This window comes from Microtus pennsylvanicus, chromosome 10, assembly GCF_037038515.1.
Source record: "Microtus pennsylvanicus isolate mMicPen1 chromosome 10, mMicPen1.hap1, whole genome shotgun sequence".
Classification (NCBI taxonomy): domain Eukaryota; kingdom Metazoa; phylum Chordata; class Mammalia; order Rodentia; family Cricetidae; genus Microtus; species Microtus pennsylvanicus.
This window is the reverse complement of record NC_134588.1, coordinates 87,973,525-87,997,322: the sequence shown is the minus strand read 5'-3', so window position 1 is coordinate 87,997,322 and position 23,798 is coordinate 87,973,525. Positions and strand designations below refer to the sequence as shown.

Sequence of the window (23,798 nt, the reverse complement as noted above, 5' to 3'; positions counted from 1 at the left end):
TTGTTTTTCTCTTTTCCTGACCAGGCCCCATTTCAGAAGAACCCCGGAGATCCATGCTTCCCAGGTGGATCCCTGCAACAATCAAAGATGCTCAGCATGTCGTCCTTGAGCAAGGAGCACCTTCCCATAAACATTTATTTTCTTAATTCACGCCGAGTCTTTTGCTATAAAGACACTGTTCTCAACCGTTCTAAAACTCAGCGGGAACAAGCAGATCCGAACAAAGGCAAATAAATCGAATCCTGCAAAGTAACAAAGCTGACGCCTTTTCCCAACAGCCAGCGCCAAGCTAAATGAAAAATATCAGTCATCCACTAGATACAGTATTTACCTCCCCTCTAGACAGGAGTTAGGGCCTGTAGACCTCCCCCACTCCAAACAGGAGGCCGAGAAGGTACAAAACAAAGTATTCATTCCCAAACGAGCCATCTATCTGAGCTGCACTGTACACCTCTCGGCACTAGTGGTTTCAAAGTCCTTGGCTGTTACTTCTCTGTACCTGCCACCAAACACACGTGGAGGTGGTGAGAGGGAGGGAGCCCACCGCCACGTATGCAAAGGGCGAGGGAGGGTGCGGAGGAAGGGAGTCAGGGCTGAGGGCAGTTACCGGAGGACAGTTGGTGCTCCCTAAAGAGCAGAGCTTTCTCATTCCTCTGCACCCCAAAACTGGAGGAAGCGGGGTGGGGGACGCCTGTCTAGTTCAGGCAGAGCCAGCGAACCGTGAGCTCTGATGCTGCAGCGGCGATCGCCTGCGGGCACCTGGGTCCCCCCCCGGGGGGCGGGGCCTCCCCCAGGTGTGCCATGAGCTCGGACCTCCTGAACTCGGCCGGCGGACCCCCGGAGCCCCAGCAGCCTCCGCCCGGGGAAGTCTTGCCGAGGAGCGGCGCATCCGCGCCCCCTCCAGCAGGCACGGGGCCCCACGGGCCTGGCTCGGGGAAGGGGCGCGGCGCCGAGGGGGTTAACCCGGCGGCTGGCGGCTGCAGCGCGCTTAACCCTCGGTCGGCCGCGCCAGGCCGGGGGTGGCGGCATCCGAGTCGCGCGCCGTGAAGCCCGGGGGGCGTGTGGGCCGCAGGCCGGCAGCTGGGGCGCGGCGCGGCCGGTGGGAGGCCCGGGCGCGCGGGGGAGGGCGGGGGACGGCGGCGGGCGCGCAGCGTCGCCAGGGCGAAGCCGGCGTGCAGCGCGGCGCGGCGGGCGCGGAGCGGGCGGGCGGGCGGGCGAGCGCCTCCGTCCCCGGATGTGAGCTCCGGCTGCCCGCGGTCCCGAGCCAGCGGCGGCGCGGGCGGCGGCGGGGCACCGGGCACCGCGGCGGGCGGACGGGAGGCATGGGGGGCGCGCCGAGTGGCCCGGGAGGCCGGGCGGGTACCACCGCGGCGTCCCTCTGCTAGAGGAGGGGACCAAGCCAATTCTCCTTTGCAGCAAAAAAATTACATGTATATATTATCAAGATAATATATACATCTGGTTTTATTTTTTACAAAAAGTTTATTTTGCTCCATTTTTGAAAAAAGAAGGAGCGTGGGTGGCAGGCGGTTTTTATAAATTATTCTTATTTTTGGTTATTTGTCTCTGTCCTTCCCCACCCCCTGCTGAAGCGAAAATAAGGGCAGGGACCGCGGCTCCTACCCATCCGTAACCCCCCTTACCCGTTCCTCCCCCTCCCTTACGCTGAGCATAGTGCCCTGCACACAGTAGGCGCTCAATAAATGTTCGTGGATGATGATGATGATGATGATGAAAAAAATGCAGCATCAACGGCAGCAGCAAGAGGACCACGCGAATGGTGAGCAGCCAGAGCCTGGGTACCCGCTGCTAAACCTCATCCTATCATGATCCTCCTCTTCCAACGCCCCCCCCCCCCATCTCCCATGCACTGGGTGGATTGAGGGGGTTGGAGATGATGCTTCTGGCTTGGTGTCATCTACATAGAAAGGGGAGATGCGCGGCAGCTACTCCGCTCTCCCCCTTCAGGCCCTGAATGTCAGAGTTAATTCTGCATTTGTTGGGGCGGGGGGCGGCCATTGGGTGTGTGGAGTACTGTGCAGCCAAGGGGTGCGAGTGAGGTGGTTCACGTTCAGTGTCCTCGGGCTCAACTTTCTTCTTTCATTGCCCCCGAACGATGGAAGAGGAGGGTGTTAGTCTTCAGCCTGAGCCCCCTCTCCAGCCTCTTCTCTCCTTCCCCTCCCCCCCGCCGCCCTGGTTGACTAAGAAGGTCCCTAGCATCAGGAAAATTCTAGGACCGGTCCACTTTTACCCCCTGGGTCGCTTGGTAAAGCGCACACCCATCCTCTCTTGAGAGAAGCCCAGGTCTTGGGATATGGGGGAACGGGGTCGGGTGGAGTGTGTATTCCCGCTCCCTGCGGCTCCTGTGCACACGTCCGTAACCTAGCAATGCCCAGAGAGTCGCTGCCGCTGTGGGGCTCTGCAACTCAGCCCCGGTCACAGCACCACGTGCAGTTTCCACACCAGCGGGGCTGGGTTTAGGGGGTTGGGGTGGCTTTTGACCAGCCTCCCTCTTTGGAGGTCGTTGCCATCTCCCAACCCTGGTATGCTTGACACCTTTCCCGGTGAGCGCATCTCAAAGGAAAAGCTTGACAAGACTAGTCCCTGGGCTCAGATTGTGTGCTGCCTGTCTGCTTTGCTTTGCCGGCCAGGAGACCTGTGATTGCTTGGACTCTTTACTTAGTGATAATTGGTTTTGCAAACGCCCATCCCTTCTTCCTCTCTGTCACCACTCTCGCTTTGACTTCTGCTTTAGCAGAGGCGATAGTGACCCAATGTGGGCACCTGTGAGACCGTCCAAGGAATGGCCTGTCGTTCAGGGACATTGACATGGAGGCCCCCTTGGGTTTTCGTCTTGTGTATACCTGGATGCTACTCTGTAACAGCTCCAGGCAATGAGTTAATTCTTGCATAGGCCTTGAGGCTCCCTGACATAATGCATCCTGTCTCTTAGGTGTAGGGGTGCAGGCTGACTGGATGGTGGCTTGGCTGCCGCTGCCGCTGCTGCTGCTGCTGCTGCAATTTAAAATGCAAAAAAGCCCTAAAGATGTTTTTCTGTTTTCGGAAGCTTGTGGAGGAAATGAGTCTCAAGCATCATGAATTTTCATTTGCAGGAAGTGTTAGTGCATAATCTAGATATTTGTTATGGGGCTCTTGGTGTTGCCTGGTGCCAGAGAAGACTTTTTTTCTGAAAAAAAAAAAAAGCATTTGTGGCTGTGGAAAGATCTTGGAGGAACACCTTAAAAATGGTTAAGACTATTTAATTATTGGCTGTGTGTGTTACTACGTTCAGAGAAAGGCAGTTGTGCTTAGGCCATGAGAGATCCATGTGTTTTCAAAGTCAGAGAAGACACAGGGTGAATTAAGAACAGCCTCAGCGTGTCAGAGACATGCACTAAAAGATTCCTTTTGAAGACACAGGGATGGAAGAGTATTAATGCGATCGGGGTGGTGCAGCAATGACCCTGCATGATTGACAGACACTCAGAGCAGAGCTCTGTGGACTTATCCTGTTGCATTGCCTGACCAAACCCCAGTACTTGTGAAAAATGGGACACAAAGTTCAAATGGAAACGCAAGAATGATGATCCCTTTTATTATTGATGGGAGACACTTTTGCTTTTTAATGATAGTATGGATGGAAATTTTCTTTTCTTTGTTTGTTTTGTTTTTAAATCTCTTTTCTCCTTTTCCTCAGAGGCGAACTATGCAAGAGGCTCCAGACTCCCTATTTCTGGTGAAGGACCAGCTTCTCAGCCGAACAGCTCCAAGCAGACTGTCCTGTCTTGGCAAGCTGCCATCGATGCTGCTAGGCAGGCCAAGGCCGCCCAGACCATGAGCACCTCCGCCCCCCCACCTGTAGGATCTCTCTCCCAAAGAAAACGTCAGCAATACGCCAAGAGCAAAAAACAGGGTAACTCATCCAACAGCCGGCCTGCCCGCGCTCTTTTCTGTTTATCTCTCAATAACCCCATCCGAAGAGCCTGCATTAGTATAGTGGAATGGAAGTATCCTTTTTCTGTGGGAAGTCCTGCTCATTTACCATCCGTGCCTCAAAAGGATTTGCTGTCTGCAGTGACACTTATCGAAGGCTTCTTCAGCATTCTGGAATGTGAGCAATAGAAACTGTAGGCAAGGGGTTTCATGGATTACAGCTCCCTATCTTCTCAGCTCTTCTCAGCTTGTGGAGGGCGGCTCCACGGGTATATTTAGCCTTGACGTGTGTGTGTGTGTGTGTGTGTGTGTGTGTGTGTGTGTGTGTGTGGCGCTGGGGGAAGGAAGTGAAGACTGCAACTTCAAAGTGGTAGGGAGTTAAAATATGAAAGTGACCTTTGGTCATAGGCTGCCAGATAGTTTTAAAGCTGTTAGGGTTTTGGGGGCAGTTAGATGCATTTAACTTTTTGAAGATGAGGTATGCTGAGTCAATAAATAAATAAATAAAAAGCAAAAAGATTGAGACTATCTTCAGTCTGTACTGGAAGTGAGTTTTAGTGGAGTCTGCCTTTGTGTCTATAGTGTATGCTATGGTTGCTTCTGGCTCTGCTATTTGGTGATTCTAATTGTTCAGGTAGCTGTAAACGTGAACACTTGCTTCATAGGGAGGGATTACTTTTGCTGTTATTATTACTTATTATCACTGGCTGATTAATGCTATGATTTCCTGGAATTTCCTTTTGTTAAACTAAAAAAAAAAAGCCATGTAGCCAGGAAGACACAGGAGCAGTGCAGGGGAAGCTGGTGAGCGCCTCTTCCTTCAAGCACTGTGAGTGACAATTGGCTGTCTCAGGGGAGGAGCTGGCAGGTGCCACACATGTGTGTGTATATATATCCGACTCCTCAGACTGCACTGGAGTTACATTTCTGGGGGTCTCTGTATTTTTAAAACTGAACTTTGATTGCCCTCAGGATGGTGGCCACACCCCAGAACTTGGAAAACAATATTGCTTCTACCTGCTTATTCCCCACCCCAGCCTTGGGGGCCAGGCTCCCCCGCCTAGAAAGGCTGGCTGAAGCCTTCCTTCTCTTGGGCTCATACTTTCTAATTAATCAGATGCTTTTTCTGGGCTGGGTAAAATAAAGCATTCCATTTTCCCAGAAGGGTGTTTGGGGCCAATAGGCCCTCTGAGTATTTCCTGGCAGCAGGCAGGGGTGTGTACATGGCTCAGAGGAGGGAGAAACTATGTTGTAAGATAGCTGGGTGCCAGCTAGACAGTGGGGATGAAGACCCCTAAAAATCTAGGTATCCATTGAGGCAGCTGTCTGCATGATCTCTGTCTTAGCTCGTTTATTTTGTCTGCTCATGGACAGGAATTAAAATGAAGCAACTGTCTAGAAAGGTTTTGGAGAGAGCAGCTGAATGCCAGGGCAGGATATGAAGGTTTTCACGTGCTTTTTCTCCTAGCACAGATGTCTCTCCTCTAGAGTGAGTTATGGCGTTTCTCACATACTTGGGGTTGTGGGTGTACATTTTCTCTTGAAAGTCTCTAGTCTGAGGACAGAACATCACACAGGCCCAAGAGGGGGCTGCTAAGTTAGAGTGTGCTTAGGTGGTCTCACTGGAGTTGAGAGGCGGTGTGCACTTGCTGGCCACATACCCTCCTTTTGAGGTTGGCGTGAGGTGACTGGAGTAAGCAGAGACCTCTGAAAAGAGGCTTTCATTTTCTGAGGAACGAAGTGCTGCTTTCCTTTGTGCACAGGAGTTTGTGCACAGCAGTTTATATGTCAGAATGAATTCCTGGGTCTCACCACCATCTCCCTTTCTTGAGCTGCCAGGTGCAGGTATGTGGCCGGGTCTTAGGAGACATGGCTGCCAGTTCAGAATGTCTGTATGCAATGGGGGCCATTTCTATAACAGATAGGTGGTAAACAACCCCTTCCATTTTTGGGAAAGGCTATAGACATCTTTCTTCAGCAGCTCAGTCAGTCAGCCCTGGGAGAAGCCACTTTGTTGTTATTGGCCGGCAAGCGGCTGAGGTGGGCGACATGGTTCCCCTGTAAGAAGCTGTTGGTCAGACCCTCCTGTTTGTTGTGGCGGTGAGATAGCCTCTGTCTGTTGACTGGATTCAGAGCACTGCCAAGAAGGACATACTCAGAGTCTTACATTTAGCCTGCCTGAGCAGTGTTCACAGTTCTCAGATTTGCAGCTTTATCATTTTAGGTCTTTCCTGAGACCTAGGAGAGGAAGCAAGGTGGTGTGGGGGAGGGGGAGTTCTTAGTGTGTTTTTACAGGGAATAACTTCAGGGCTGTTGACTTAAAGTGTCAGAGGGGACCTGTGAAGAGGAAAAAAAGATGAAAAGAGAATTTGAAGTCTTCCTAAAGTCAGATCCATGGGTAAAAGATTTTTATAATGGAGTTGAGAAATCAATATGATTAAAGCTAACTGGCTTAAAAATAAACCCATCAAAGTTAGTAAGAGGATAATGTGATTCCAGTCCTTGCTCCAGTGAGTTTTCCAAGCTCTTCAAAGAGGTGAGGCTTTATAGAACCCCAAGTTATCTATCTCCAGGCAGGCAAAGGGGTATTTGTTTCTTACGTCACTTTGGGGGTTCCCAGAAGGCCATTAGCAGGAAACTGTTCCTATCCCTGAATCTTTAGCACCTGTGGGGGATTTAAGAAAACGGCCGTCTTACCTCTTGTGGGCGAGTGTTATAAACTCAAGCCCAGGAATCTGCTTATTAGGCCTATTCTCAGCAAACCTGCTGTTTGGAAAGGGATGAGAAACAGCGATATGGGAAGATGTCAAACTCTGGGTTGCCAGTTTTGACAACGCCTCTTACTAACAGAATGCTTAAGCAAGTGTCTGCTAAAGGCTCATCTCAAAGTGACTCTTCCAGACAGCCCTCCAAGATTTTAAATCATGAGAGTCTGTTTTGAAAGTGTCTGGTGCTGATTTCTGGTGGCTTTTAAATTTAATTTGTTTATAAATTGAACACAGAAACAGCACATTATGAAGTGAGTGGAGCCTAGCTCTAATCTGAAACAGTTACAGTTATTGATTACTCTGGTAGAGAAGGCAGAGCAGGGAGCTGGCAGCCTGATTATCACAGCATCTGAGGTACGGGGACATGTCACACAGGGTCACAGAAAAGATGGAGATAAGTCCCAATGTCTTTGCCTGGACAGGTCCCCATCTGGAGTTTAGACTGACCCAGCCAGGAACAGTCTCTGAGAAAATGGCTCTAACATGGGGGCAAGGATCTGTGGGAAAGGTCAGTGTCATAATGGTTACCGTTCTGTGTCTATGACAGCTGATTTAGTAAGATCCTTGTCACTTTCTAAGTCACAGAAAGCAGAGAACTGCTTTACACAGTGACCTACCGAGATGCTTTTTACTCCCAGGTTTTCATATACAATGTGCACCCGTGAACGAGAGTAACATGATCCTTGCAGTAGAAGAAAGGGCTGATGGAGGTCGCAGGATAGGACAAGCTAGTGTGAGGGGCCAGGGAAAGTTACTTCTGCTGGTGTGTGCAGGTGAGGGGACGGGGGTGGGTGATGGGTAGGTGATTTTCATCTTAAGGGTAATGACTGGGGACACGATTAGAGGGGTGTCTGATGTTTGCATAATGCATATGTACCTTGACAAAATCTCTCAGACCATTTGACATATTTATATTATTGGCTATTTTTGCCAATTGTGTGGCCTTAGCTATTTACATCCCATTCCCTGAAGATGATTCTAATTCAACAAATCATAACTTGGTAAGTGACTTAGACTTTCTGCCTGCGATGGTGTACGGTTGCCCTGTCTCGTACCTCGGCTGCCAGTCAGCTTTGTGCATGGTGTGGTTTACGATTATGTGTGCTGTATTTTCCAAAGCTTTGTAACAGTGCGGTTATGTTGTTACTGGTTTTTATATTCGACCTGAATTCTTAGATTTCTGCTGAATGAAAGTGTTCAAAGTCACGAGTCTTATATAAATAGAAGTGGAACTTTTATGGGAGAAATCTGCGGAAGGGTTTTAAAGTAACTTTTCTTGTTCCACAGGCTTTTGGTGCATAACGTTAGCTTTTAAAAAATACAGCGTTATTTTTGAGTGGTAGATACCGTGGTTAATTTTTCTGGTAAATAAGAATGATCATGGATGTTGTATGCAAACCATTAATTTTTATAGATGTAGACTACAACAAATCTAATTATATAGAATGCAATTTGGGAAATAAATCAGTATGACAATGGAGTTTATACCCCACAGCCTTCAAAAATAATTCAAGTAGATTTTTAAACGAACCTATGGTTAAACGCTCCAGGATGCTTCCATATACTTTATTGCCCTCTTAAAAATTTACAGTGTACATGAGTTGAGAAAAATCTCTGGGAAGTTGTACAGTTCAAAACAGATTTCATTTTGTTTAACTCAGCCAGTCACTGAAAGTAATTGGTTATGCATTCTTTAAAGCAGTTTTTTGGCAGAAGAGTTTGATATCATGAAACTCATATTTCATGGAACTTCCTTTGGGGAAAAATTGATAGAGTTTTTAAAACGAAAGGCACTGAAGAACATTGGATTGAAATTTGGATCTTGTCCCACTTAGCTGCCCACTAGGTATATTGGGGGGCACATCTTGGTTCCTTTTCACATTGCCATTCACCCACATGGCAGTTAAGGAGACCGGCTTAGATCTCTAGGCTTATTTAAAAACCTGTAACGTTCTGTTGTCTTTCTTGTGTGGAAGCCATGTTGATATTTTTTGGCCTTGTTGCATCCTTCTCGCAAGGGCTAATTCTTCACAATCCTAAACCACGTAGAATGGTAGACGAGGGAGGGAATGTTGGGTAGTAGGAAGCTCGGTTCTCTTTTAGGTGGCTCCGTTAGCTTTGGATTCTGGTGTGGAAGTATTTTTAGCCAAGCCAAGGCTGCAAAGGCAAATGCGCTATGCACTAGGCTTTCCCTGGCCAGGCAGAGGTTGGCTGGCAGCCTGAGGTGAAGCTATGTTTTTATGAATTGGGCTTTCATGGTTTATGTTCAGGATTTCTTATGACATTTTAAATGCTGTATATATTTCAGGTGTAACATAATGTCTGTTTGTATATGGGTTTTGGCAGTTTGCTTTCTAAAGAATTAAAAATTTTGGCTGTTACTCCTGAAAACTATGGCCTAATAAGAATGAACACACACACACATGCACACACACCCTCCCTCTGCTGTGAGAGATTACCTGTGGGACTTTGGACATTTTAAATGACCTTTAGTTCAGTTGTAGACTTTAGATTATCACTTTAAAAAGGAAACGCGGAAGTGGTGGAAAGCCTCCGTCAATGGGGATGGGTCATTGTAGTCTAGGCCACAGATGGTGTTAGCCCTGTTACCAAATTTAACAACGTGAGTGGTGACCCAGTTTGTTGCTTTTTGTAGCTCAAGAGAAATGATTAAACGTAGAAAATAAATACCTTTCAGAATGGCAGATTAATTTCTGTCAGTTGAATAATTAATGTAGCTGAATGGGTAAGCCAATTAATAGTCAGATTTGTTTCCTCCTAAGGAAATTCAGGACACCAGTAGAAGTGCCAGGCCATTTGGACATCTCAGCTAAAAAGTAAGGAAATAAGATAAGAGGGTAATAGCTAAGTCTCCCCTCTTCCCCTTTAGCCCTTCCCAGTGGGTACTTTCTGGGTAGCTCTGAAGTACTAAGCTTGTTCTGAACAGAGGTGGGTCATGTATTAGCTTGGCCAGCCTTTCTGAAAAACCAATATTTATTCCTTTGATTTTTTTCACTGACCATCCCCAAACTCTGGGCATTAAAGTCCCTGATTTGCTTTCATTTGTATGGTCACTGGGTCAGATGAGTTTATACACTGCCTGACTTCAAACATTTCCTTTCCCACTATGGGAAGGGAGGATCTTGGTGGATTTACCCCTGACTCTGAGTAAGGTCCCATGCCATGTCTGTCCTCCCACTGGGGAGTCAGTTTTTTTTTTAATATTTTTTTTATACATTTGACCCAATTTGTACCAAAGCGATTGCTCTATTTTTGGGATTGGTTCAGAGGCAGCTGGGCAAAGCCCATTCTCATCTGTAGTAAATACCTCTCATTTAATGTGAATGACAAAGCAAAGGGCAGAAGCCTACCTGGCTTGCAAGCCTGGGTGGATGCGGGCTCTGGCAGTTTTCTCTGCCTGGGAGGATGTGTGTGTGTGTGTGTGTGTGTGTGTGTGTGTTGTGTGTGTGTTGTGTGTGTGTGTGAGAGAGAGAGAGAGAGAAGTCCTCAGACTGAGAAACAGGGCTAGCTTATGGCTGATGTGTGTCTGCCCATTTCAGGTCGTTTGTCGTGAAATGAATACTTTTGTTGGGTAAGGCATGTGACCATCCCCCTGGGGTCCAGTCTGGGTTTGGTCTGTGTTGTGTGTAAACACATCCAGCGTTGGGGACTTGGAGACTACCTTGTTGGCAACAAGTTTTCCCAGGGTTAGATTGTTGTTATTATTATTTTTTAAAGCGTGGACACTAAGTCTCTATGCAGCTTTCATTTGTGGACTTGCTGAGTGGAGGCTGAAGCCATGGAAACGGGGAGGCTCACTGGGTTCCCACAGTAATACCCTCCGAGGAGCTGGATCTCCTCCGTTCCTCTTAAAGTGTGTAGCGTTTCCTTTCTGTCCTTGCTGGCACCAAGGAGAGAGGTTTTTTGGCGTCAGGTGTCTGAGTGGGGAGTGATTGTAAATTGCATTTCCCTCGGGGAGACACACTGAACTTCATTCATGTTCCAGCCTTTGGCTTCCCGTAGCAAATGTGGTCGACAGTGTCCGGTCAGTACAGCTGTCCCTCTCCTCTTCCCCCACAGGCGAGAGTCTCTCTCACTTCTCTGCCCTACTCAGATTGTCTGAGAGGGGTCTTCCCACCTACCGTGCAGAGCACCCTTGCTGTCTGCCCCAGCCCCCTTGGCACCACGAAGGGCTAGCTTCTCCATGAGTCAGCCTCCCTCCGACCAGGTCTCAGGAAAGAAGTTTTTAAACTGAACAAAAGTTTTGCCAACTCTTGGCCTCATCTTGTTGAGACTCATATGTCTGTGTTTTTAGAATGTTGCCATCTTTCCCTTCCTCTTCATCCCTCCAACTATCAGACACTTTTCTGGCATGGACCTGAGGCTTCTGTGGCTCCCATGGCCCACGGGGGAGAGGCCTAAGTCCGTGGCTTGGGGCCACCTGGCCTTTGTTGTTCCCTTCTCTGTTCCTTTAGCTGTGCCTCTTTTGTTTATTCACCCCAAGCTCCCAAGTGCTCCTCTCTTCTGCTTGTCCTGTCTGTCTTTTCTTGGTGCTGTTTTCTTCCCCTGAGATGATCCCATGTAGATGCACAAACATCTCAAGCCTAGGTCTCCTGTATGAGACCTTTCTGACCCAGATCTGAAGACTTGAACAATCTTCCTCTCGTGGTCCTTCGTGGGTTCTTACTCAGTGGCCTACTTATCTCCTCAACCCATGCCTGGCACAGTGGTACACAGTAGATGTTCAGTAAGTCAATGTCTGGGACTGCCAAGTGCACAGGCATCTCAGGAGTGTACTTCCTGAGGTACCCTGCCCTTTTTCTGAGGTAAATTGAGGATGTTCTTGAGTGACAGGCCTCTCTGAGGACTTTTCAGGAGCTCTCAGAGATGGAGTCAGAGACAGGGCTCTTATACATTTGGGGCTCTGATTCCATGACTTCAAGTAGTAGAGCGTGGTAGGGGCCCTCTGAGAAGCTGTCCCGGGGTGTGGACACATCAGTGGGCCTGGGTATACCACAGAGACTAGGGACGCTGTCAGGATAAGGCACTGTCATGGCTTTTCTCTTATGTCCTGTGGGTAGTGTTAATTGGACAAGCTCCCTCCATCTGCATGGCCATGTGGTTTGCAGAGTGGGGTGGGGTGGAATATAGTACCAGAAGTCACATAGCCTGACTGTGGGCTCGACAAATGGGTGGGTGTTAGTTCCGTGTTCACAGACATGGTCTTTGTTCTGTCGTTCCCCCTCCTGTTGTGTTTCTTACGTGGTGTACCATGCCAAGCTTGTAGCTGCTCTTCCAGGACAGCTCAAGGGCCCCAGCCTTCTCTGACCCTTGAGCGCCCCTTGCTTTCTACCCTCCCTGCCCACGTACATACTTGCTTCTTCACTGGACTCTGCAGCATGGTCCATGTCTCTATTTATAGCCACTGCCCTTTTCCCTCTTTGTTTAGTAGCTGTTATGGGAAGTGAGTTGTGTCCAGTGGTTTTGCAAATGGGCTTCGGGGCATGCGCCCACCATTTGGTTGAATTAGTGAGAAGACTTTGGATGAAACTCTAATAGGAGTTCGCAGAGGGTGAAACTGGAGTGTCCGGTTCAGGGATGTAGCTCTGTGGATGCGGGTTTGCTCCTGGCACACAGTAGGCACGTCAGGAAATGCAGGTCAAATGAGCGAATAAATGAGTAACCAATGAAGACTCCATGGGTGTCCTCAGAGATCGTTAGTTAATTTTCAACAATTGGCTAATGATTAATGTGCTACTGACTTCTTGTCCAGTATTAATGAGATTACAGGAAACACCTGTCAGAGTTCACCTGTAATTTCAGGATTGTGTCTTTGTTTCATGACAAATTAAACTTTTCATATTTGAACTTGGGGAGAAGGATGGAAGTGCTCTGTGGTTCTTTCTGAATTCTGCCAAGAGCTGGCTTTGGTGTTCAGTGGTGTACACGGGTTACAGGTGAATGATTTCTTTCGGGGGGATTGTCACATTTTATGGGAGAATTGATAGAGGAGAGCCACAAAATGACCAGAGTAGCTGGACTTGTAAAACCTTACCTCTACAAGGTGTGGATACTTCATCTTTTTTCATTGGCTCACTTTGCTTTTGACAAGGATGGATGTCCAGTTTGATCTTCTATTGAGCAGACCTGACTTTGGCTGAGCTGTGGCGGTTTTGCAGAAACAGCATCCAGCCTTCAGGATCCAGAGTCCCACAGTTAAAGCTCCTTAAGGAAATTTCTAGCAGTGTCTTCATTTGCGTCTTTGCTTTTAAGAAGTCACTCTCATGGTCGCGTTAGAGACTGAAACTGAGACCACCTTAAAGTGAGAACATTTGGTGGTCTAGAGTGTGGCCAGAACCCTTTGGATTGTGCTCCGTGCACTTAGCTGAAAGAGAAAGTGCGGATCTGGGTGCCTGTGGTTAGTGTTTCTGTTTGTGGTGCTGGGGGTTTAACACCCCCCCCCCCCAGGCTCAGGTATGCGAGATGAGTGCTCCACCTCAGCCACACCCAGTGACAGTCTACTAGCTTGGCCGAATTGAAAAGTTCAGGGAACTGCCTCAGATGTAGCTGGAAAAGGGGGGAGGTTAGAGACAGAGGCAGGGCTTCCTAGTCTTCCCCTGTCCCCACCCCCAGGCTTCTGAGACCAGAGTCTTGCTGATTCCTGTAGACCACAGGCACCCTCTGCCCTATTCTCCTGGGTTCCCTGCGGGGAAACTGCAGGCTGTACATTCCCTTCTTAATCTCCTCAGGTTTATACTGAAAATGACGGGGGCGGCAGAGACCCTTGGAGTAGGCTGGTGGGCAGGTCTGCCTCCCCAGCATTTGTTTAATTCTTAATTGTTTTCAAAATATGACAAGGACCTGGTGTAGAGGTTACAGCTTGCCTGGAGGTGAGGACACGTGTCTTGTTAGATGCTGGCGATGGAGGGAGGTCCCGAAAGTGGCGCAGCGAATGGAGACAGTACCTGTGCTGCCGCTGACTGGGGGCTGCACCGTGGACAGGGCTGTCGGCAGTGTCTCTGGCCCAGGAGGAGCTTGCAGACCTCCCAGGAGAGGCCATTAGAATCCCGTTAGAAGTGCTAGGGATGCTCTTCGAGTCCGTTCTGTTCATGTGGTGGAGTCAGGAAAAGGGTAGCAGGTCCGCCGCCTTTCCCATGCCGCTGCAGTTGGTACTCTCCAGGCGGAGGCTCTTGTGGGCAGTAAGGATGTTTTGTTGGGCAAGTAAAGTTGGGAAATAAATTGTGAGAGCAGCTAAAGGTGGGGATGAAAGAGGAACAGCTTGAGATAATCGGTCAGTCTCACACCACCCTGCTGTGTGTGGACGCACACGTGTGTGTGCGTGCGTGTGTGCGTGTGTGTGTGTGTGTGTGTGTGTGAAGCAATTGCCTGGGGGAGGTGTTATTTAACACAGGCCTTGAAGGGTGAAGCCTTATTCACGCCACAAGGATGGAGAAAGGTCCCAGACACTGCTCAGACTGGAAGAAAAAAGCTTTTCTGTCTGAACTTCAAAGTAGTTGTTTTTCTTTTGTTTTGGAGATAGGAATGTTTTTTAGTTTAGGCTGGCTTCAAATTTAAAATTCTCCAGTCTCAACCTCACTAGTGCTGGGACAACATAGTAATTTCTGCTAATTTATTTGCGTATGTATGAGTGTGGTATATGTGCGTGTTTATGTGGGTGTGTGCATGTCTGTCTGTCTGTCTGTCTGTCTGTCTGTCTGTCTGTCTGTCTGTCTATCTGTCTCTGTTGGGCATCTTCTCAGTTGTTGGAGAACCTTATTTCAGGGTCTTTCACTGAACCCAGAGCTCACTGAGTTGGCCTGACTGGCCAGCCAATGAACTCCAGGGAATCTGCCTGACTCCGCCTCCCCAGCACTGGAACCAATGAACTATAGGGAATCTGCCTGGCTCCGCCTCCTCAGCACGAGTGTTTTGGACACGTGCGCTTTCAGGCCTGGTTTTTTCATAGGTGTTAGAGATTCAAACTCAGGCCATCAGGCTTGTGTGGCAACTGAGCCATCTCCCCAGATCCCCTGCTGTGTTTCTTGTTTCTTCTGCTTCCCCCCCGCTAGGTGAGTGGTAATTTTAGAAATCCAGAACATCTCTTGAAATTGCCGAACCTGAGGGTCAGGCAAGAGGGGATTGTGGGACTGACTGAGGGGAGGGAAGGCTCCCGCCGGCTGAGAGGGATGTGATTTGTTGGGCAGTGGGCTCTGTGGGAATCGGACTTGGAAGGAGGAGTGTGGGGATACGCAGGGTTGAGAGAGGTTCAGGCTTCTCTTTCCTGTCTCCATGGAGGGCCCACCTGTCTCAGTGCCCGTGGGGAAGCCGGGCACAGAGAATTCACAGACTATTTCCGGAACTGTGAGGACACTTGATGATAAGAAAGGAGTCAAGGAGGAAGGGCACATAGATGGCTCAGTCAGTGGAATGCTTGCTGAACAACCGTGAGGATCTGAGTTTGGTCTGATTAAAAAAAAAAAAATTGGTTGATGTGCATTCATGATTCCAGTACTTGGGGAAGCAGAGAGAGGAAGGCTGCTGGGGCTTGCTGGCCATCCAGACTAGCAATTCCATGTTCAATAAGAGACTCTGTCTCAAAAATAGAAGTGAGAGCAACTGAGGAAGGCACCCATTGTTGACCTCTGGCCTCCACTCACACCTGTACACATGTGCGTGTACATACCCCCCCCCACACAGGTAAAAAGAGACAGACTGAGAGAATATGAATATTACGGAGTCGGCCCTGTATCCCCATCTTCCAGCCCTTTAGGGTATGGTTTACCATGTTGGCTGCCTTTTTGTCAGAGCAAACTTGTATTGTGAGATTAGAGAACAGCCATGTTAGTTTGTTATATTTTGAATTCTTACTATATAGCATCATTTAAAATTTATACAAATGATACACCAATACATTCTTTTAAATAATTAAAATAATTTAAAGTAATGTCGCTTTTTATCCATACAGTTTTTTGTAATTGCTGTAATTGGTCTGGTGTAAACCTTCAGATTATATATCATATGTGTAAAATATGTATCATATACAATGTGTATTATATAATCTGTGGCTTTTGAAATATACACAGGTTACACAGTTTGTAGGAACACAGTGTGTGTATTATGCTATTTAATGTAGCCATATCTGTATGCAGAGATCTGGCAGTGTCTTAGCTGTCGTGAAAATACCCCGTGCATGAATGGACCACAGTTTAGACAATTGTTTTCCTTCTGATGATCATTTACCATAAATTCCTAGAGTTTGCTGTTTTAAGCGGCACCCTGTTGAACATCCTCATGTGCTTCTTAGTGTGTACAGGTGGACACCTCTCGGGCTTAGTCCTTGAAATCCCGTGCTCTGACTTTCAGGGCATGTGACTGTGTAGCTTCAGCAGACTCTGCCCTGTCATCTTCTTCCCAGACCACACTTTGATGAGTGACTGTTCATTCTGCATGTCAGGCTATAGAGACAGGGCTCCTGGGGCAGGGGAAGGCTCTTGGGGTGTAAGCATCCTGGAGCACCTGGAAGAAGGTCTATAACCTAAATCCCTAGATAGTAAACTCCTTTTTGAAGACTTAGATAAAAGGCACCAGAATTGATTCTTTGGAAGCTTTGGGTGCCATGAGCTTGGGTGCTGCAGGATTTTCAGCTCCTGTATTCTTTGCAGGTATTAAGAAAATAAGTACTAAAAAATTGAGTTTTTGCAATGGTGATTTATTATTGTGTGTGCACATGCTGGCATGTGCGGAGGTCAGCGGATAACTCAGGGGAGTCGTTCACCTTCTCCCACCTACATATGGGCTCCAGGGGCTGGATCCAAGTCGCCAGACTTGTGCAGCAAGCACCTTTACCCATAGAACTACCTTGCTGGCCCCTAAACTGGGTCTTTTTGCTACACTTGAGTTTGCTACACTTGAGTTTGAAATAGATGCTGTATTCTAGTCCTTACTAGTTGGGAAAGAGAAAAAAGTCACGTGATAATCTGTGCATTCCCCTGCTCCCTGTAACAATTTTATTTTCATATATAGTAAACATGTTCTGTTTTATGAAATTTATGTAGGGTTTATGCCCCTTCTACTCCCAAAGTCACTGAAGGGTGTTAGAGACAAGGATTTTTAAGGGGCCGGAGAGATGGCTCAGTGGTTAAGGAGTGCTGGCTACTCTTCCAGGGGACCTGAGTTCTATTCCTACCACCTACATGACCACTCATAATTGTTTGTAACTCCAGTCCCAGGGGATTCAACACTTTCTTTGGTTTCTGTGGTTACCAGGCACAAATGTGGTGCACAGAACTGTGCAGCCAAAACAATACATAAATTTTAAAAATTGGAAAAGAAAGGCAAATGGAATTTTACACTTACTGTGCGTGCATGCACACGTGCACATGATATGTGTGTGCTACAGTGCTTGTGTGTGGAGGTGAGAGGACGATCCTGTGGAGCTGATGCTCTTTCTTCTATCGTTTTAAATGGGATCCGTGTGAATTCAGGTCTTACCCACTTAACCATCGTGGGGACCCAGAAAAAGGATGCAATGGGGAATTGAAACAGAGCCGAGGTGCCGGGTGCTTCAGGTGCGTGGGTCACTAGCACCTGAGCCCTTCGCTGACCGTGAGTTCCCAGCAGTGGCAGCAAAAGCGAGCCTGCTCACACTTGCACCGCTTTTATCCTCTCCACAAAGGGAAGCAGTCCCACAGTTCACAGAGCACTTCCTAGGATCAGCTCCACAGAGGCGTCTACCGCGTGGTTCCTTGTACCGTGTAAGGTACAGTGCTGGGCGCTGTGAGCTGTGTTTCTGCTGTGTTTTTCTAAGAGTCGCAGGCGCTGTGCACACAGATGGTTTCTGCACTCCCTCTTTGTCTAATGGGTTAGGGCACAGCACTCATGACCATATGAATGAAAGCATTTTTATATTCTAAAGTAATCCTTTGATTACATAAAATAGGATGAAAATGGGGACTATTAAAATGAATAGTTTAACACAGCTATCACTTAGTCATTCGTGTTTTTGTGCATTTATTATGTGTAAAATCTTGTCCACTAAGTGCATTTGCTCATCGTGCGAACCTGCTTCGAGCTGGGAAACAAGGGATAGTATGGACTCATGAAGAGGCCTTCGCCCTCATCCTCCAAAATACACTTCCAAGAGATATTATTTTATTAGTTCAATCTTAGAAAGTGGCCATTATTGTTAAGAGCTGACATTCTTGCATGTTCCTCAGTAAATAGAACATAACGAAGCGCTGCTTGTGTTGAGAAGACTGCTTTTAAATTGTCCAGAAACTTTTTAAGTGGGTAAATGGCGAGATGCTGCCTTTTCCTATCAGGAGCAAGCCCCTCGTCCTTCGTTCATGGTGATGTGCAAGTGACCCATTCTGCGCTTACACAGATTCTGAGTTGTGATGTAAATTGATGGTGAGTGTACCCATGGCTCGTTTCAGAGTTTGTAACCAGGCAGAAGTGAAGACACTTAAAATTACAAATCAGAATGTAGAGAACTGGCAAGAATTTGGAAAGAGAGACATGATTCTTAGATTTTTTTATTCTAGAAGGCTAGTGGGGGGTGATAAGATACTGTTGGGGGTACAGAAAGCTTTGGGGGGAGGTTGGCCGAATGAATTAAGGTGGTTGGCTGCATTACAGACAGCTGGGGCCATAGCAGGCCCGATGACCTGGTGTTGATTTGCCTCAAGAATGAACCACAGATTCCCCAAGGACCTCAGAGACTTTTCCCATAGCTGAGTCACTCTCCTGAGACCCAGCAGTGTGACTTGACCACTGTCACCCAGTGAAGGGAATCAAGCCGAATCTTGGGTTAGGTAGCCTGTTCTCCCTGCCCACTTCAGGAACAAGTTGACATCAGTGAGTGCCAACGTTTGAGAATACCAGGGGCAGAGGCAACAAAAGATTGTCTCTTTTAAAGCAAGCTGGGGATTGAGTCAACTTTAATAATCTCAAGTGTATTTTTTTTTCTCTGTGTGTCTGTCAGACAGTCATTTTGCTTGCTCCTTTCTCTCCCATCTGGTTTTATAAAACACCATTTCTGCCCTCATGTGTACCAAACTGCCAGAACCATTTGGCCAGAGACTGTCTCAAGAGTTTGATGAGAGTGGCCAGGAACGGGTCCATGGCCAGTGCAGTGCTGGAGAGAAGCAGCGGGGCTTGTTCTTTGTTGTCTTGTTTCCTGTAGCTCTCTGATAGGGGCGCAGTCGTGATGGCCTTTGTCACCAGCTCGTGGTTAGCATTCCCCGAGCTAGGGGGGCATCCTCTCCATATATAGCCTTGAGTCCTCTGTTATCCCTTACCACACATCTGCCAGCGAGACACTGTTCAGATCTTCATTTTACAGGGGAGGAGAGGAAACAAGGCTTGGGTGCTTCAGCTGATTGCATGAGGTCACTCTGGTGATAGGCAGGGCCAGAATTTATGCCAGGGTTTCTGACTTCAGGCTCCCAAGGCTGAGGGTACCTACACACTGAGCAAAGGAGGTGAGGCCGGGACTGGGGAGCTAAGGAGGGCGGCTGTAGAGGAATGACTGGGTCTCCTGGTTAGGACGCACATTCCTGATACTCTTCACACCAACCTCATTCCCTTCCTGGGGGCGTTTCCAGGCTTGGGGCAGGGACCATGCTTGAGGTTGAGGAAATCATAGAGGTTCCCCACAGCTCCGTAGTCCCCCCCCCAGGACCCTCTCAATCAGCAAGTTAAGGTGAGAACGGTTAGAAGGGTTGAATTTTGGGCATCAAGAAGATTTTATTTTGTTTATTTCATTCTTAACCCTTTGGAAGTGTTGACTTGTGAAATTTCTGTTGAGTTTTGCCAAGTGTTGGGAGTTGGCTGGAACTGGCCTCAGAGAGGTCTGGTGGGTGCTGCAGTCACACCTGGGCTCAGTCCCCAGCTTTGCCTTTTACAGCTGTGTGACAGGAGCAAGCTGCTTTTCCTTCCTGTGGAAGAGGTACTGATGTCACTAGAAGGTTATCTTAGGTCTGCTTCTAGGAAAAGCAACTGTTGTAAGCCAGCTTTACAGATAAAGAAACTGAGTCTCAGGAAGAGAGAAGACTGGTTGTCTTCTTCTCAAGGCTTCCAGAAAGGGGCAGCAGGGCCCTGATAGCCATACGGAAACGTTTCTGGAACCCTTTGCCATAGTGGGGTCTGTTTTCCAAGGCCGTCCTGCAGATGCAGCTTTCACCAGGCCGCTTCTGTCCATCTGTCTCATTGGCCAACTGAAGTCAGCTTGTCAGAGGGAATACTGGTTACACCGGTGAAGAATGGAATCGGGCATTCAGCCTGCTGGTCCTAGGTGGGCAGAGCCTACACCACCATTGCTCCTTAAGTAGTCAAGAGCTCATTTAACTGTAGCTATGGAGGTTGAATCGTGTGCGTGTGTGTGTGTGTGTGTGTGTGTGTGTGTGTGTGTAACCATCGGACACTCAAACTGTGCCCATGAAGTCTTTATGTATTACTCTGTCAGCCGAATTGAACTCTACGGCATCTGTGGGCTCTTGTTCTATGTTTAGCCTAGGTGGGGGCCCCTTGTGAACTTTCGATTGGCACATTGCTCAGAAATGGAAGAAGAACAGTGGCAAAATGCAAAGCAGAGGTCAGGGGAGCTCTGACTGTGTCGTTCTGTGATTCCTGGAGTAGAGATAATGATGCTAATGGGTGGGACTCACATCATAGTGCCTGCTTTCATTTTACGGGGTCTTGTAAGTATTGCTCACATTCTGTAGATGAGGCAGAGACATTGTCTGCTCTTTCTGACATGTTGTTTTCCTGGCATCATGGAGTTTCCCCACTGTGTGTCATTCAGGCCAGGTTTATACATGGACGATGTCTTCCCAGAGACAGGGCTTCCGAGGGCTCAGGTGTCTAGTCTTCACCATGGTCCCTGACCTCACCTGGGAGACCGGAGGGATAATAGAAGCATTTTCCTGTTGAGACAGTTAAAGACGCTTTCATGTGGAAATGGCAAATGCTGTCCCATTAATTTTCTTGCCCACAGGCCTCTCTTTTCCAGGCCATTGAAGTCTTCCCCGAGCTAATTCCCTTCTGACTGGGACAGTGGGGATTGGGGAGAGGACAGGCATGGGTTTGGTGCTCTCATTTGCTGTTGGTTGGATCTGTGACTAAGCAAATGGCTTTGCTTTTCCATCCTGAGAGGGCGGGGTGGCCCTTGTTTCACTTGGCCTGGAGTCTGGAAGAAGTCAGTAAGATTATACCCAGGTGAGCCCTAGTTTACCAAGACATTAATGGACTGAGAATAGCCTTGGAGGGTTTTCCCCTGTCAGTGAGGTTCAGAGGACTTACTGTGGCCAAACACTCTGGAGCAGGCTTTTCTTCCGCTTCCCCTTGGCAGGGCTCTAGGGTTTGAACAAACCAGCCGCAGGGTGAACCCCCGTGATCTTCTGTGAGGGTGTTGCTTGGTCTTTCCCCTGTTGTAGCCACGTCCACATGGTTTTGGGGAGCATGCCTCCTCCCTTTCTTCTTACCAATGGTCTTGCTCCTGTTTCTCACTCAGGGTTTAGCATCCCCAGCAAGTGTCAGGGCCAGAGAGTGTGTTGGTTCTGCCCACCAGCTGCTCTTTTGAGGCACTGAGGCCAGCATCTCAGAGCAGAGAAACAAGCCTGGGTATGACTGACTGTGGGTTGATACTTGTGCTCCACTGATGTTTCCCTCTGTGCCTGTGAACTACGAGGGCCACTGTTCCTAGGGACTAGGCCTGGTCCTGTATGGAATTTTCTTGTCTTCAGTTTTCAGCAGAGTAACGTGTAGCATTCCTATCTTGAGGCAGATGGAGCTCTGAGGAGTCAGCCGAGTCACTGCTGAGAGAATCAAGCCACAGAGGACCAATGGTCCACTGTGTGCAGAAGCGAGTTGTGAGTACTGGCCTGGAAAGAGGGGAGTCTTTTCAACTGACTTGGAGACTCTGCTCTGCTCTGTAACTTCACTTTGGTGTGACCCCACCCGCTTTGCTCAGTGTGCAAACTCCAGTCAGATGTATTTCATGATCTCCATGGCAGGACATTAACGTGAGGCATTATCCTCATCACAGTCTGTTGAAGAATGCTACAGAGAAAGCACTTCAGGTTGTGTCCTCCTCCTAGCTTCTGTGTAAGCTACACAGCATCCCGTGCTCCCGTTGCACTCTTGGGGTCTCCTTTATACCATTGCTAATCTGGGTCCCACATGGAGGAGTCATCCTGGCTAGTGGCGTCGTGGCAAAAGTTCTGGAGGAAGTGATGGGAGCCTAGGGAGAAACTGACAACTGCTTGGACCTAGAGCCGCATGCCCCTCTCCTACCCACCCATCCACTGGTCGGGACTTCAGGATTTGAAAGCCAGCTGTTCTTTGACATCTGGACTGCTCCTTGGGCTCCTTGAGATTTATGGAATTCACTGTGCTTGTGAAATGCAAACTATAGCCTATTTGCCTACTAATGGACAGGCTCACTAGTCTACTAATCGACAGGCCACTAGCCTAGTTATGGACAGGCTCACTAGCCTACTAATGGACAGGCTCACTAGTCTAGTAATAGACAGGTTCACTAGCCTAGTTATAGACAGGCTCACTAGCCTAGTTATAAACAGGTTCACTAGCCTAGTTATAGGCAGGCTCACTAGCCTAGTTATGGACAGGCTCACTAGCCTACTAATGGACAGGCTCACTAGTCTAGTAATAGACAGGTTCACTAGCCTAGTAATGGACAGGTTCACTAGCCTAGTAATGGACAGGTTCACTAGCCTAGTTATAGGCAGGCTCACTAGCCTAGTAATGGACAGGTTCACTAGTCTAGTAATGGACAGGCTCACTAGCCTAGTAATGGACAGGTTCACTAGTCTAGTAATGGACAGGCTCACAAGCCTAGTAATGGGCAGGTTCACTAGTCTAGTAATGGACAGGCTCACTAGCCTAGTAATGGACAGGCTCACTAGCCTAGTTATAGGCAGGCTCACTAGCCTAGTAATGGATAGGCTCACTAGCCTAGTAATGGACAGGTTCACTAGTCTAGTAATGGACAGGCTCACTAGCCTAGTAATGGACAGGTTCACTAGCTTAGGACAGGTTCACTAGCCTAGTAATGGACAGACTCACTAGCCCAGACCTTCCAGGCTCGGAGTGTGAACAGAGCATAGTCAAGATCACATCTTTAGCCTGTTCCTTGTTCTGTCCTATTTTGTCTATGACTAAAAACTGAACTGGTGCATCTGGTCACTGCCCAGCTGGGTTGCCATCTGAGGTTGGAGGTAACTCCAAGTGGGTCTCTACTCTTTCTGTGAGTAGTGGTTGTATACTTGGGGTACTGGACTGGGGTGTTTTCTAGAACACTGAGTGGACTAGTTCCCCAGGGAACCCAAGCTATAGGTCTGCTTGTATTTGATGTGAGGCTATTTTTTCTAAATCTAACAAGACTGAGCTTGAGGGCAGGGACAGTCTCCCCTTTATCATAACCCTTCTATAGCTTCTGAGTGGAGTGCTCAGTAAACGCCTAATCATTAATGAAGCTCATGTCAGCAAGGGGTAACCCCGTGGTTGTTTAAATTGCTTTGCCTATTTTGTTTGTTTGCTTTCTTTTGTCATTTCCCCCCCTCCCTTTTCCTTGCTACTGAAGTCCATGCTGGCTTCAAACACTGGATCCTCCTTTTTCAGCCTTTCAAGTATTGGGATTGTAGATGTGTGTAACCACTTTTGGCTTGCATTGAGACCCCCCGCCCAAAGTCTTATAAAGCCCAGACTAGCATCTAACTTGCTACCTAACTGAGGATGACCTTGAACTTTTGATCCTCTTATTTGCTTCCTCACTGCTGGGATTCTAGGGATTCCGCCAGGCTGGGCTTACGCAGTGCTGAGGATCAGACCCAGGCTTTTGGGGTGCTAGGCAAGCACTCCACCAACTGAGAGATATCTCCAGCCCCTGATTATCTTCTTTAAATTTGTGTGTGTGTGTCTCTGTATCTCTCTGTGTGTGTGCTCATGTGCTATGGTACATGTGTAGGGACCAGAGGACAGTTTGCAGGGGTCAGCTATCTCCTTTCACTATGTGGGTCTTGAGTATCAAACTCAGTCATGTGGCTTGGTGGCAAGCACACACTCACCGAGCCATCT

General features: G+C 48.1%; 1 protein-coding gene across 17 annotated transcripts in view; it reads left to right on the top strand.

Moving 5' to 3' along the window:
* Positions 1-1,237: 1,237 nt before the first annotated feature.
* Positions 1,238-23,798, top strand: part of Cacna1d (calcium voltage-gated channel subunit alpha1 D) — a 302,791-nt gene continuing 280,230 nt past the window's right edge. For 16 of the 17 annotated variants that reach the window (XM_075988927.1, XM_075988923.1, XM_075988915.1 and 13 more), the window contains exons 1-3: positions 1,238-1,780; positions 3,698-4,007; positions 7,597-7,702. In XM_075988927.1, coding sequence (XP_075845042.1) covers positions 1,714-1,780; positions 3,698-4,007; positions 7,597-7,702 — 483 coding nt within the window. In that variant the 5' untranslated portion in view covers positions 1,238-1,713. The remainder of the gene's footprint in view (positions 1,781-3,697; positions 4,008-7,596; positions 7,703-23,798) is intronic. The other variant, XM_075988926.1, reaches the window with a different exon arrangement.